The following is a 16,112-nucleotide window of genomic DNA, read 5'->3' on the forward strand; positions in this document are numbered from 1 at the left end:
GCTACACACTCTACTTCTGTTCATCGGTTATGTATGTTCAGTCGTCCCCGAGAGTAGTACTACGGTACCACATCTCCTTTTTTCTCGTAGATACTAAAACCGTCAGCACTCGTAATCCATGAATCTCATTGGAGGCTTTATTTGTCGTCGAACCCTAGAATGTTCAGAAAGAGTCAATCTGTGGTCATCCACCTGCTTGAGCGTTGGTGACGGTTCAGGACCCTGCTGTTCAGACAAAACTTCTCCGTCTTTATAATCGTTGGAAGAAGCCTGTTGGTTGGTAATACGTTTCAAATGTGCAACGTTTCTGCGAAACACTTTTCCGGTTTCTTTTCCTTTCACAGTAACACGTGATCCGTTTTTATCAACGACCAGATATTCGTCTGGACTAAAGGTGGTAGACAATTTATTTCCCGGTAATAAATTTCTCATTAGTACACTGTCGCCAGGTTTCAAGTTGGAATCCTCCGCGTGACGCTTTGCATCTTCACTATCTTTCCCTTTCATTTTCATATAACGGTCCCTATCCGCTATTTCGTCTCTCGACGGAGCAACTTCTATGTCACTCAGGGATGGAATCTTAGATCGTATTGTTCGTCCATAACAAAGCTCTGTTGGCGTCTTTCCTGTGACAGAATGGGGTGATGTATAATACATCATTAGATACTCCTGCAGATCTGATTTCCAATTACGCCCAAGCGCATGACTTATCTGTAGTCGCTTCAGTAACGAGCGGTTCTGGCGCTCCACGAGCCCGTTCTCTTGTGGCCAGTAGGGGGTGGAGTAATTCAAATGTATTCCATTTTGCGAGCAATAGTTTTCAAACGTGGCACTTATGAACTGTCTAGCATTGTCGAGTGTTAGTGTAACGGGAAAACCAAGGCGAGTGAAAAGCTTACTTAATCGTATTATTGTTTCGTCTGCAGTGATACTTTTCATTATTTCGATTTCTTTATATCTACTGTAGTAGTCGATCACTACGAGTAGATATTCTCCGGTCGGTAGAGGGCCTAGAAAATCCAAGGCGATGTCGATCCACGGTTTCACAGGTAATTGTCTACGTTGCATAGGTTCGGGTCTACTAGGCAACCCCACTAAACGGCAACCTTCGCAAGCCGCAACGTGTGTACCAGCATCACGATCCATGCCAGGCCACCAAACTCTATCGCGTAACCGACGTTTCATTACGCTTTCTCCGGGGTGTCCTTCATGCGCCAGGAATAACATTCTTCCTCTCAAAGATTTTGGTACCACTAGCTTGGAACCACGCACCAACAAATCTCCGACGAATCCGAGTTCTTTGCTGAAAACTTCATAAGGTTTACTCTCCTGTTTGTCCCATTTGCCACTACGAACGCATTCTTTAACGATAGAAAGCTCGTAATCCTCTGCTGAAGCCTTTTCGAGCTCACAGGTATCAATTGCGGCTGATTCCATAATAGCCAGAACGAGGAATTTACTGTCATTGTCAAAATCTTTTGTGACAAAATTAGTGAAAAGACGGGAAAATGGATCAGCAATATTATTAGCGCCTTTTCGATACCGGACAGCAAAAGTGAATGACTGCAATCGCAGCACCCATCTTTCAATGCGCGCGCACGGTCGAGAGTTAGGTGAGAATATCATTTCTAACGGTTTGTGGTCTGTCTCCAGTTCGAATTTTCTTCCTAACAGGTACGTCGAAAATCTTTCTACTGCCCAAACCAAAGCAAGCGCCTCTTTTTCGGTTTGGCAGTACCTTCTTTCCGTTGGACTGAGGCTTTTACTAGCGTAGCAGATTACACGAGGATTGGAGTCGTCACGTTCATTTACAAATTGCACCAGAATTGCACCGAGTCCCACGGGTGATGCATCCGCAATTACTCTGGTACGAAGACTATTATCAAAATAGTGAAGTGTTGTTATATCCGTAATCATGGACTGCAATTTCCGAAAAGCTACTTCGTGCTCGTTTTGCCACGCAAACTGTCGCTAGATCTGGAAGAAATCTTCCGACGTAGGTGACCAATCCTAGAAAACTTCTAAGCTCCTCTGAGGACTGAGGAGCTCGAAACGATTTTAACGCAGCTAATTTGTCATCAGTTGGGCGTATTCCTTTCTCCGACAAATGATGACCGAGGAACTCTACCTCCTGGACTCGGAAAACGCATTTGTTGTGATTGAGAAGAATGTTTTTGCTTTGGAACGTTTGCAACACCTTTGCTAATGCCTGGTCATGCTCTTCGAGAGTTTCCCCAAAGACGAGGCAGTCATCGATATAGTTGACCACATTTGGACAACTGGACAAGATTTGTTCCAGAACCTTCTGGAACATTTCCGGGGCGCACGAGATTCCAAACATGAGTCGCTTATACCGGAAAAGCCCTTTGTGGGTTATGAACGTCGTTATGTGTCGACTGGATTCTTCCAACTCCACTTGATGGAATGCCTCCTTTATGTCCAGTCTACTGAAGAATTTTGCTTTTTTCAATTGCGGAAGGAAATCCTCGAATGTAGGCATAAAGTGTGTTTCCCGTTTTATCGCCAAATTTGCTCGCCTCATGTCGACACATAAACGGAGATCACCGTTGTCCTTAACGATGGTTACCAATGGGGAAACCCATTGGCTGTATTCTTCTACCCGTTCAATGATATCTGCAGTCAATAGAGATTCCAATTTCTCTTCGATCTTATCCAAAAGTGCTAACGGTGGACGACGAGCGTGCTGGCTGACAGGTACAACTGCAGCGTCGATGGGAATTCTTAGTTTGATACCTTTCACTTTCGGGAACGGATGTTTTTGCTCTGTGTGTACTCGGTTTACGTTTGGTGATGTTGCACTCGGAAGCCCCAACGTGAGTACTCCCATTTCTTTGGCGGTTGCCCTGCCTAGAAGTGCCTGTGAGCCACCCTCAATGACATAAAATGTAGCTACGGTTCTTCTCTGATTTTCTCCATCGTCTATTTCAATAGGACTTTCAAAAACGTGTTTCACAATTAACGGATTGGAACATATACCATATGCTCTAAAGGTTTGATCGGAAATTTGTCGCAAGTTTTGTACCTCTGCACCTTGTACTCTCATCTTCTCCCATGTCACATCGTCCAAGATATTTTTCTGGCTTCCAGAATCGATTAGGGTTTGAATGAGTACTCCCCCTACTTTAACCCATAGAAACTCATCCCCGTCACCAACGGTGAAAATGAAACTGTAGGGTTTACCTTCAACTTCGGAGTTCTGAATCGATCGAACCTGCTGAAATTTAATGCGCTTTCGATTGTAGTCATTGTCTCCACGTATTCCACGTTTTGCGTTAACGCGAGATGTTCGGCAACATTCAGCGAAATGACCAGGCTTAAGACAGTTGCGACAATTTTTCGTTCTGGCGGGGCAATTTTGGTCTTTTCCGCTGTGGCCTTTTCGACCACACCGCGAGCAGCTATATTTATTCTCCCACGTAGAATCCGTAATTCTGTTGACACTACTAGACGTCGCTGGGCCAACGGGATTAATCATCATCTGGTTCGCCTGATGTTTGATGGTCCCGTGGGAGTTTACAATCTTGATAACATCGTCCAGTACAAGTTTCTCTTTTTGTAACAATTTCTCTCGAAGATCCGGCGGAGCGAGCTGAATGACTTTATCAATTACACAGATCTCGTATGCGTCTTGTTTGGACGTACCGAAGTGGCATTTTCTCCCGGTTTCCATGGCCCGTAGCAAAAATTTTTCCAGCGGCTCGTCTTCCTTCAACGTGAGCGACCAGAACAGGAATCTTTGGTACGCCTCATGCTGTTTCGGCGCGAAGTACTCGTCGAGTTTTTCGATTGCCACCTTGAATGGGTCAACCCCCATCCTTTCATCCACGTCTGCGCCGGGAATGCTGCTGAAAACATCTTGGACGTCTGGGCCGGCTCTTGCTAGGAAGATGTTCTTCAGCCGCGTTTTGTTTGTAACATTGTTCGCTAGGCTCAAATACTCAAATTGCCTTTTATAGCGAGTCCATTCGTCTCTTACCTCGCTAGGTGGCATCAACTTGAATTTGAAGTGTTCAATATCCCATTTGTCCATAGTTGTCAACTTCACCTCGCAGGTGTCCGTTTTCGGCTTGATCAGTGCACGTTGCTTATTCGACCGTCTTCTTCTGAAACCAAAAAAATATTATTCTTATGCTGCTTAATTTATCACGAACAAATAAGTTTTACAGTTTACTAAAGTTTGTTTGTTTTTGTTTTATTTATTTATCTATCTTTTTTTTGTGCTAAAGTTCAGTCTTCAAGACCTATATGTTTTCTTTATTTCATACCATGTCTAGTTTTTTTCAGTCTTTCGGACCTGTGTAATTCCACTCCATTGAACCTGTGTGCTTTCAGTCTCTTGGACCTGAGTATTTTCAGTCTCTTAGACCTGACTTTTTTTCCAGTCCCCAGGACTTTTACCATTTCATCATTAGCAGTCTCTTGGACCTTCTTACGCAGTATTAAACATTATGTGTGCGTTTTTTTCTCGTATCATAACCTCACGTTCAATCAACTCATGAAGGCGGCGTTTTTTTTTCTTAGAAACATAACCTCAATGAAATTTAGGGAAAACCAGCAGCCAATTTATGAATCTGATTCAGAAACGAATGATTGAGAGTCTTACCTAATAAATCCTCATCCACTGTCGCCACTTGTGGTATCCTAGTATATTCCGGTACAATTTATGGGATTTATATTTGTAATTAAACAATATTAACTATTTCTTATACGTTTATTCTATCCGTCTTACACACCGTCTCCGGCGCTACACACTCTACTTCTGTTCATCGGTTATGTATGTTCAGTCGTCCCCGAGAGTAGTACTACGGTACCACATGTACCTTAGCAACATAATTTTTACTTAGAAGCTACACGAAAACATAATTAGATATTTTCTATCTAGTTTCGGATTCAAAAGTTAAATGATTCATTAGTGATGATACTCTTTATTCTTAATTTACTGGAAAAGCAATTTAAATTTAAGTGAATATTTGTTTCGCTATTTACGTAGATTCTAGGTGAAACTTGAAATAATTATTTCTTAGTTTTTCTGTTAGTGATATTCCGTCCACTAGAAGCGGACAAGGTCAAAAAATGAAGCAGAAAATTATTTCATTGTTGCTAAACGTACACCTCGTTTTGAGAACCCCATTCATATATTCAATTAAAGTAGAATTCACTTCGTTTTCTTGTGAATTTCACTACACTATATTGGGTTATATTACTTCATTTGCTTTTTGATTAAGTTCTATTTGATTCCAGTAGGGCCGATGAAAGTTTCGATTTTTAAAGTCTACATGACTTTTTATAGTGGAATTAAAGAGACAATTATTTTGAGTGAAGGCAATGATGCGCCGACAGCAGGAACTAATAACCCTGCTAATATTAGTCCCTGCCGTCAGCGTGCTTTGATAAAATAGTTTAACCGCCATCCGTTGTAGTGCTAGAGTCGTGTTCGTGTCGTATCAAGGTTTCCTATTGTTATACTGTATTCCCTAACCTCGACCAAACCGCGACTCTTTCGGTTCCCCAAAACTAATACTATCTGTAAGAATCAAGAAATGCATAGTTAAACTTGATTTCGGCTCCGTAACGCTTCACGGCAAATGAGCCTTCCAAATAAACGAAAGATTTAAAAAAAAAATGTCGGGGTTCTGCCAAAACGCACCAAGCGCCAACAAAAAACTACTATTTTTTCTGCCCAAGCTTTCGCTTAGCAAAATTAATAGATTAAAAATCGTAATGGATTTCCCACTATTTCATAACTAAAGATATCCTTACAAATGTGTGGATGAATGGATTAATGAAAAAGCAAAATTTGCCGCTATGAAACGAGTAGATTGTGCCACCGTAGACCAGTTCCTTCAAAACCTCTCGCATGTTAACCTACATATACAGTAGCGACTTTGTTTTGATGCGGTGAGTGCAAAATGAGTTACCTAAAATAATCCATTAATATGAAATGATTTCCGTTTTACTTTTACCACAGACAAACAGACGTAACACTAGAGAAATTTCCATCGACCATGACTTCAACGATCAATTTGAATTGGATCGATTGCGCGTTTCACAACTAGAGGCACTAGCGTCGTAATCCTCCAAGTTTGACATTTCACTCCAGCGCCTTCTGGTGACAATGTCATACGAAACATTGTTTCGTGCAACATGCTCGCAAGATGGTGGTAGAGGAGTTGTGCGATGATTTTTTCTGAAAAATGTTCAAACTGTTACGTCTGTTTGTCTGTGCTTTTACGATCAAAATATCACTAGTCAGTCAATAATCCGCTTGGTGCGTTTTGTCAGAACCCCGACTATATTATAATTTTAAGCATTTTAAGAATTTAACGCATCAACCTGAAATATTGATTATTTTTTTCAACCGTCAAAAGACAGAGAAAGACGAAAAACCGAAAACATCGGCAAATTTCCTTCTAAGTAGGTAAAATATTGACAAATTGTAATAATTTATGCTTCTTGCACCAATGATTATGGTAGTGTTCCTATAGTTGCGTGTCTCATCTAAAAACTGTCGAAATCGTAGCATGGGAACACGAAACAAGAAAGCACCGCAACGTAAGGTACACCCTACCGATAACTAGAGGAGGGCAATAAGAACACTTTTTCAGCAGAATAGATAGCAAGAGGTTCCAAATACATCTTGCATGTAAACGAATCGTTTTAATTGCAATCTAATAAATAGTTATGGAAAGTGCTTAGTTCATTCGCTATTAAATCGTTGCCTTAGATTCAAACGATAGAAACACAGTCAAACCTCCATGAGTCGATATTGAAGGGATCATCGACTAATGGAAACATCAAGATGTGGAATAGGAAATCTTTAAAAAGCTGTTCGAAGGGATCATCACAGCAATCCAGAAAATATTTTTAATATGGCATGCATTGCTTCCATGAGTCGATATCGAGTCATAGAACATTGACTCATGGACAGAGTTTCAACTTTTCGTTTCAATGAGACCAAAGCAAGCGTTTCTCGGGCCAAGGGAGAATCTTTTTTCGTTGTTTATTTTGAGGATCATCTTTCACCCATCAATTTTTTTCTACAATTAGCCTTGGATGATAAACGAAAATCATGCCTATTAGATGAAAATCCTTTTTCGTTTCATCGTTTTTACCCACTCACTCACTTTTCGCGAGAATTATCGCAGAACAATTACAAAATTGTATGGCCGCGCCGGGATTCGAACCCAGAATAGTAACAATAATAGCCGTTGGGATGCGCTTACTCTAGCTACATCACCACGCTATCTGTATAAAAGCATTAAGTTATTTGTTTTGCATAAGCTACCACCATTTCCATTGAAGATGCCACGAAAAGACTCGAATATGAAAGAAAAAAAGCAAACCAACGTTTGGCGGCAATCGAAGTGAGCGAAAAATGGTTATCACTCACCAGACTGTTTTTCTTTCCCGAAAAGCGATTTCTCCCCGAACATTTTCATGAGGGAGCATCCTGTGCTCTTAGATTGAGTGAGCGATACGCACCCTGCTCATGGAGGTTTGACTGTAATTGAAGTCAGGAGAAATTAGTCACTTGAGTATTTCATTCAACTGATTACTGGCATTCCTTAGAACATATGTGAGACATCATATGGATTGAAAAGTCGGGATCAAAATGAACAAAAATGAACAAAAGTCGATTTAATTAGAGGGTGCAATGCTTGACTCAGTGTAGAAACTATGATAATTGTTCGCAGGTAAAATTTTTACAATCTTAGTTGTTCGTCAAACAATCGTGCTCTAGCAGTATTGTAAAAACTGCAAAAAGTTTCTCGCGAACAGTTAAAAAAAGCGAGAAAAAAACTCAGACAAACTGGGTACAATGGAGACAGTGAAAATTAACCCTTAAAGGCGCAAGGCGATTTTTTTAGAAATCGTCGGAAATATTTTTAACGTAAATAACCATTGAAATCATTAACATTAAACGTATTTCCGGTTTGTTGTTTTAAAACAACATTGCGCATTTAAGAGTTAAAAAGACAATATGGAGTTTAGTGTAAAGTGTTAGCATTACTTCGCAAGATTCAAAGAATCACTGTTTGTAACGGTTCTATAATGTTAATTCTTCACATATTCATGGTCCAAAAATTAGGACAAAAACAGGAGCAGGATCTTCGGACCTAGAGTATTGAACTCAGTGGCGATTGGAAACTATCCAACGGCGTTCCAAGTGGAGATTTTCTTTCATAATTAAATGTATAAATGTCTGTCTAAATACTTATATTTGTATTTAAACAGACCGTCAAGTGGCACTCTAAAAGCATTTAATACATATCCCTCAAGAGAATAACCAGCTAAAGGCTGAAATCATCATAAATCTATCTTCTTTTTCTTATGCAAAAAACAGAAGTAGAGTTGAGTAAATCGTGAAAAACTAAAATAAAGATACGCGCATTTCGCCTACTATGCAGGACAACGTCTGCCGGGTCGACTTGTGAATAATAAAAAAATAAAAAAATAAATCTTGTGTCGAATATAAGGCTGTGGATTCTTTTGGATTCTTTGCAAATTTTATATCACTTGGTCAGGGGTTTGCAAAACCACACCAAGTGGCTTTTTTAATGTTATTTTGTTCGCAAAAGAAAACCAAAAATATATTTTTGTAGTAGTTGAAAGATAGGGTTTCATTGGATGAATAAAAACTGCTGGTATTCCAAAATGGGATTGGTTTTCAGGGATCGAAATATCGCTATGATTCCTATGCTTTAAAAATAGATTAATATTGTGGTTTTCACGAATGATTAGATTCGCTCGACGAATTCCAAGAGTTGTCAATTTTGTCTTTAAATGCATTTTCAACAACCTTTTAATAGATTAGCTTGATTCACAAGCACGTGGTCGATTGAGAACAAATGGGACATTGAAGCATCAGCTGTTTTTTTTTCTGCAAAAAAAATCTATTAATTAAGAAGTAACTCCCAAGATACTGATAAAAGTATTGAGAGTTTAATGGATTTTCAATGAAATCCATTTTTCTGCTTTTATTTGATGCTTCTGTGTTTTTTGATTGCGGATAAATTTGCTTATCTTGAGCGTTGACAAAAGGATTACAAATAATGATGTTATTTCATTGCAATTATGGCATAATACATATTTAAAGTACCTACGGAACACCAGTGTTCCTGAGTTCATAAACATTCTTATAACAAAATATATTTCAAAAAAATCCTACACACTTAAAAACGATTCTCGAGCTCGGTAGAAAAAAATACAGATTTCGAACGGTAATCTGAGATTTTGCTGAATTTTCGGCAATCAAAATAGTTTTCCCGAAGTTACCCAAACAAATATGCCGAAATATCAGTAATTAAACATAATATACCAACATTCGGTAATTTTTTTTGCCGAGCTTATCAGTAAATCTAAATGTCACCGATATCAGCAAGTACGTTAACCGAGATTTCGGTATGCGCAGCATCAATTTCGGAAGTTCGGTAATGTTGCTGTCATTTTTTACGCCGCCATTTTCAGAATTCAAGTGAAAATCTAACACGCGAAGCTTCTCGTTTGTAGCTAAATTCAGAAGTTATTTTGTAAGGTGCTGTGAAAAAATGGATAAAGTGCTGGAACAATTACAGAAGGAGGATGTAAGAATCTACGATCTTTTTCGTAAGTACTCATTTTGCATTAATGTTGGGATTTACTTGTTTTTTTTTAGAAAAATTTGTCTTCCATAACCTGTTTTTTCTGCCGTAAACAAATTTTGGGTTATGTCGAAGAATTCCAAAGACATATCCAAATGCATGTCCGGAACATGCATTTCGTTCCCAACAGCATATTCTATCATTGCATGTTTCCCAAATGTATATAACAATGGTACAACAGAAACCCGTTCAAAAGTTATCTAGAGAAAATAACGGTTTTGGCTGGTTTTGTTCTATTATTGTCAGGGGGGTTTTCTAAAACCAATTATGCTCAAATTCGGCCTAAACATTCTTTGCATATCAAAGAATATTGTGGCCGAATTTCATTAAATTTGGTCAACAAAAACCCCATGACAATAATAGAACAAAACCTGCCAAAGCCGTCATTTCCCTTGATAGATCTTAATTTGTTTTTTTAATATGTCTTAAATCCCATGCTTTTTTGCTGAAAAATTGGAAATGTAATAAAGTTATCAAACATTCATAAACGAAAGCATTTTCCAGAATTTCGGAAATACTTTCGTGGACGCTAAGAAACCCAATTGCTTAAAAATCCCTTTCGCCATGAACGAATATATTTGTAATATAAATAGAAATTTAAAAATTAGATAAATTGAAGATTTTTGAAGATTTTCTCTCCAGAACACAATGATAAATTATTATTTATTATTTATCTTTATTAACGAGATTTTCGGCCCACAATGATAAAAAAAACTGGAATCATGAACGATCATCGAAGCTTTGGAAAAGTTCTCGACGTCCTGATATATTAGGGACCTTTGCGAAGTTCCAAGATCTTCTACCTATCTAATGTTTGTTTCAAAGCCAAAAATCAGCTCAGACATTTTATGTAATGTCTGCCGATTAAAGCTATTTTTCAATCAAACCAGTTGCTTAAATTCCACATTCCTTACATTCCACCAAAAACTCAAAATAATTTTCTTATCAAGATTCAATCATGCTTTGAATGTTGCATCTCAATCGGTCTTCTCTAAGGAAAATCATTGTTAACCTGTTTATATAAATGAAAGCTTCTTATTGTGATCTCAATGTTACTTGTTATGAAAACTTTATTGATGACCTTAATTTATATAATATACATACTATGTGATTAATAGACAACAACAGCATCAAACAACACGTTACTACTTCAACAAATTTAAAATTGTGATTAAATATACTGTTAGTATAAATTAGATATTAGGTTGTTATATTTGGATAAGAAATAGCATATGTATTCAAAAGGATACCAAAAATCAAAAAAAAATACATACGAGCGTTGATAAAACTTTTAAAATTAATACATAATACATACAATAACAATAAGCATTATACTATCATTATGATATACAGAGCTGTAAGTTTTCAAGGTTTAGTTTTAAGGTGGGTTATTGACATGCTTTAGTGATAGAAATATGTGAAAAATAAAAAAAAAAACACAACTTCTAATGTAGATTTGAATGAATACATCTAGATATTTAACGTATTACAAGAATAATAGGGTACACACATGATGATTTTTTGAGTATTTACAACAAACAGAATAAGATCAACTGCTCAATAAAAATTGCGAAAAATACTTTTCTTATTCGATTTTTCTTTTTGAAATACTGTAGCATTTTTGAAGACAATTTGTCGAATAACTGGAAGCAAGACAACCATTTAAATTGCGAATACATGTTTGCACTATTGAGATATGAACATCATCTTAAATTCAAACCAGAATGAAATACGAAGGAAATTTGTAAATTCTTTCTAAAGAAAAATGTTGTTATAATACTTGAAATATATTTTGATATACAATTTATTATTTCTACACATATGTGATTAGATGAAATTAGGTATAGTTTATTATATTAGAATATTATTTGATGTTGCAAAACGAAAGTGCTTACGAGATAAAGTTTAATGCAATTAAAAGGTAAAATTAGTTTTGAGATATTTCATATTTTTCTCAATTGTTAAGTCGAAATTTAGATGCAACTTTTAGCAAATCATTGTAATTATTTAGATTTCTATAATATCAAAAATACCAAATACCATAGGAATTGTAACATCTCTGAAGCATGTTCCCAAATTAGGTGATGTAGCATAACATTGTCACTTTTGTTTAGAATGAGAAAGTGCACTCAAGTCAACAAAAAAATAGTACTAGAATGAAACTAAATGAAAATCGTTAAAACATACAGATATGTCCCCATGTCACCACACATAGTAGTCTGCAACAATAAACACAAATGTTTGAGTTTGACTATATTTTGTTTATGCAAACACAATAAAAATGCTAACCATTTTGTAAGGAATTGGTAGCACAAATGTTCCATCTGTTTTATTCCAAAGCAAACCTAATACCTACCCGAAATTAGTAAAATTGTTATTGTTCAAAACGATTCGAATAACAAATGAACCAGTGCCAGCGAAAGTGGTACATGTCACATTGAGTAAATTTTACAGGAGACGCCTTTTCCCAAAAAAGCTTAAAAATAAATTCATTTTTGCAATTTTCTGCAACTCAACTGTACCAACATGTTATGACTGATGTGCCAAAAAGCATAGTGAGAAATATGCAAATTTCAACTTTTTGAATCTATGCACATGGACCACTAGGACCAGCCTTCCCAAATCCAAAACTAAATGCACTCACGAGGGCAAGGCTGAACTCAAAAGGCTGAAATCTCGAAAGGCTGAAAGTATCAGAAGGCTAAATAATAAAGAATAAAGAATAAAGAATAAAGAATAAAGAATAAAGAATAAAGAATAAAGAATAAAGAATAAAGAATAAAGAATAAAGAATAAAGAATAAAGAATAAAGAATAAAGAATAAAGAATAAAGAATAAAGAATAAAGAATAAAGAATAAAGAATAAAAGAATAAAGAATAAAGAATAAAGAATAAGAATAAAGAATAAAGAATAAAGAATAAAAGAATAAAGAATAAAGAATAAAGAATAAAAGAATAAAGAATAAAGAATAAAAGAATAAAGAATAAAGAATAAAGAATAAAGAATAAAGAATAAAGAATAAAGAATAAAAGAATAAAGAATAAAGAATAAAGAATAAAGAATAAAGAATAAAGAATAAAAGAATAAAGAATAAAGAATAAAGAATAAAGAATAAAGAATAAAGAATAAAGAATAAAGAATAAAGAATAAAGAATAAAGAATAAAGAATAAAGAATAAAGAATAAAGAATAAAGAATAAAGAATAAAGAATAAAGAATAAAGAATAAAGAATAAAGAATAAAGAAGAAAAGAATAAAGAATAAAGAATAAAGAATAAAGAATAAAGAATAAAGAATAAAGAATAAAGAATAAAGAATAAAGAATAAAGAAAAAAAGAATAAAGAATAAAGAATAAAGAATAAAGAATAAAGAATAAAGAATAAAGAATAAAGAATAAAGAATAAAGAATAAAGAATAAAGAATAAAGAATAAAGAATAAAGAATAAAGAATAAAGAATAAAGAATAAAGAATAAAGAATAAAGAATAAAGAATAAAGAATAAAGAATAAAGAATAAAGAATAAAGAATAAAGAATAAAGAATAAAGAATATAAAGAATAAAGAATAAAGAATAAAGAATAAAGAATAAAGAATAAAGAATAAAGAATAAAGAATAAAGAATAAAGAATAAAGAATAAAGAATAAAGAATAAAGAATAAAGAATAAAGAATAACACGGACAGAAATTTCGGTTATTTGAATCAACAATAATAATGTTTATTCATATTCATTTAACATAAATATAGAATCTATTTGGACAAAAAATATATACATTTAAAATAAACCAAAATATATATTTGTTTCTAAAATTTCTTTTGGAGAGCCCCTGTGCTATTATATTATCACTTCAGATGCCCCTAGGTGCCGCAAAAGGAAAAAAGAAAAAAATAAAAGTGTTGATTTTGCGATGCAAGTATACCATTTTGAAGTCCGATTAACGTGATTATTTAAAGTGTATAATTTTAAGTTCAAACCGATTTTATAAACTGACGGGAAAACTGTATGTATAAATATAGAAATCTTTCGCTTTTTTATGCAATAACTATATAAGCAAGCAAAAAGCGTGTAGTTAATTGCCACTTGTTTCATATACATACTGTCTAATCGTAGATGGAGTGCAAAGAAGAAGTTGAAGTGTTGTACGAGGAACTGGACGTTGAAAGTGTTGAGATCATCAATCTGCTGAGTTCTTTTTGGTTTATCCGACCGATTCGTGACGGAATTCGTGGGTAACTTAAACATTTTCGCTTCAGCTTCGCTGTAAAAGCCCCGCACATAGGATACGTTTGCGTTGCGTTTGCCTTATTTCCCAAAGAAAACTGTCAAACGAAACACACACGTATCCTATGTGCGGGGCTCTTAAACTATAATCATTATTTCAATTATTTCCAGAAAACGGGTATACGGTGGAATTACTAAAAAATATTGAGCGAAGGGAGATTGAAGACATAATCGGTCCTCCCCATCTGGCTGATCGAACGAAATTAATTGTCGCTCTCAACGAGTGGAGACAAGAACAGGTGAGAAAAAAAAATGTATTTGATCGTCGCATCTAAAACCGAAAATATGTCTGTTTTATATACAGGGTCTGCCACCAGTCTCCACGCCATCCGATCCTTCAAAAAGTCCCATCAAACTCACTCGATCAACAAACTTGCAGCGTCAAGATTATACGGCCAGATTTCTGATTACTTCGTCACCGAGGGGAAGAGCCATTATTGAAATATATGGGAGCACAAACATCCTGACGAAAGCGCAGAAGAAAGCGATCACTCACATTGTCGTAGACGAATTCAAGGACGTATTTGGAAAGCTTACGAGCAGTGAATTGAAAAATAGAGCAGCGGAACTCAAACAACTGTTTCCCACTGAATCGGAGGTAAGTGATTAGTTATACCGTCTCCTGAAACAACAGTATTTTATAAGTACAGCATAAATATGTAAAGGGAAGATCCATTAATTACGTAACGCAAAAATTGGCCATTTTCAAACCCCCCCTTCCCCCTATGTCACACTTTTTGTATGAAGCCTCTAATTTTTTTGTATGGATTGTCACGCGTCCCCCTCCCTCTAAGCGTTACGTAATTTATGGATGCTCCCATATCTATTTTATTTTTCATTATTTCATTTTCCATATAATATTTTCAGTATACATGGTATCAACCTGCAGTGGAATTCCAAGGCGCTAAGAAAATCCGATTGGGCAAATTGGCAAAAGGATGTCTGTATGATAGGAATTTAAACTACAAAGCTGAGCATCACAAACACCAACAACTCCAAATTTCTAATTCGGAACAATCACAGGAACGAGACCTTCTGTCTGAAGCGGCAAGTAAGTTCAAATCCTAATCTGTACAATGATAACAAACTGTAATCTAGCAGTACCATTGTTTTGCAACTATTTATGTGTTTATTTATTTTATCGAAGAGATTTTCAATTTCTGCAATTAGTTTCTCGCAGTTTAAATGTTTTTGCTCCAACAGGTTTGAATGAATTTTAATTGCAATGAAATCCTCCGTCAACCTTTTTATTTTCACTGGTATTATTTATATTGAAGTGAGTTAAAAAAAACATTGTTTCAATCTCCACCTCCTTGTAGCAAACTGTAAAAGTTTGTGATAACCACACCCTCCAGATATTTATTTATGTAATAATAGTTTCACAATGGGTAAAAAGTGTTACTAACCGAAATTTATCAATTCAAAGATAAATTTTGATGTGTGATTTGACGTAATTATTGAGTTTACCTATGAAGCACACCCACGCCTACTGAAATTGACTCCATGGTTTACCTTGTGTGTTTACCGCTATGTTGCAAAAGTAAATACATAACCGCTCTTTATTGCAGATATGTATAGACCAAGACCATAGCTTGTTCAACTCATAAATTTATAATTGTTCGTTTCAGTTGACCTAGTGATTTTAATATGTTTTCTTTCTATTTTTTTCTTACCATAGTCGCAGAATACGAGCAGATCAAAAATTGGATACGTCACAACGAAGACGAATGGGAAAGCGTTAAGGAGAAGTGGTCTGCTACAAGTGCTCATCGGCTCCTTGAAATCTCGAAGCACAGTAATTGGTCTGGTGAAGATATTTTTTGCACCTTTCCAACACTCCGAAAACCAGACGGTTATATGCTTATTAAAATCGATTTCAAATACAAATTCCCAACCCATCACAATTTGTTCTACGGACACTGGAATGATTTTCGGAAAAGCATCAGATCCATTTTGCAGTCTGACATAACGGACTCGACAGGAAAATCTATTTTGGCCATACTGGAAGACGATTCATTAGACGGAGGTATAGAAATTTGTATTATTGTACATATACAGAGAAGGAGTATGTTTAATCATGCATACAAACCTCGCATTAATTACCTACTATAGTGTCGTAATCATTAGAGAGACAAACCCAAATCATATTCATTAGTTTCAACGATGTCAT

At 35.7% G+C, this 16,112-nt stretch overlaps 2 protein-coding genes across 2 annotated transcripts; one reads left to right on the forward strand and one right to left on the reverse strand.

Moving 5' to 3' along the window:
- LOC134224305 (uncharacterized) lies at positions 1-4,770 on the reverse strand. Its single transcript, XM_062703638.1, has 3 exons — positions 4,625-4,770; positions 3,202-4,124; positions 1-154 (listed from the first exon to the last, which is right to left on the reverse strand). The coding sequence occupies exons 2-3, from the start codon at positions 4,049-4,051 to the stop codon at positions 138-140; spliced, it is 867 nt and encodes a 288-aa protein (XP_062559622.1). The 5' UTR covers positions 4,052-4,124; positions 4,625-4,770; the 3' UTR covers positions 1-137.
- Positions 4,771-9,569: 4,799 nt separating this feature from the next.
- Positions 9,570-15,906, forward strand: LOC134223099 (uncharacterized). The gene is made up of 7 exons (XM_062702231.1): positions 9,570-9,627; positions 13,849-13,890; positions 14,054-14,181; positions 14,247-14,540; positions 14,810-14,993; positions 15,621-15,737; positions 15,902-15,906. Exons 1-7 carry the CDS (start codon positions 9,570-9,572, stop codon positions 15,904-15,906), a joined length of 828 nt encoding a protein of 275 aa, XP_062558215.1.
- Positions 15,907-16,112: the final 206 nt, after the last annotated feature.

This window comes from Armigeres subalbatus, chromosome 3 (genome assembly GCF_024139115.2).
Source record: "Armigeres subalbatus isolate Guangzhou_Male chromosome 3, GZ_Asu_2, whole genome shotgun sequence".
Taxonomy (NCBI): Eukaryota; Metazoa; Arthropoda; class Insecta; order Diptera; family Culicidae; genus Armigeres; species Armigeres subalbatus.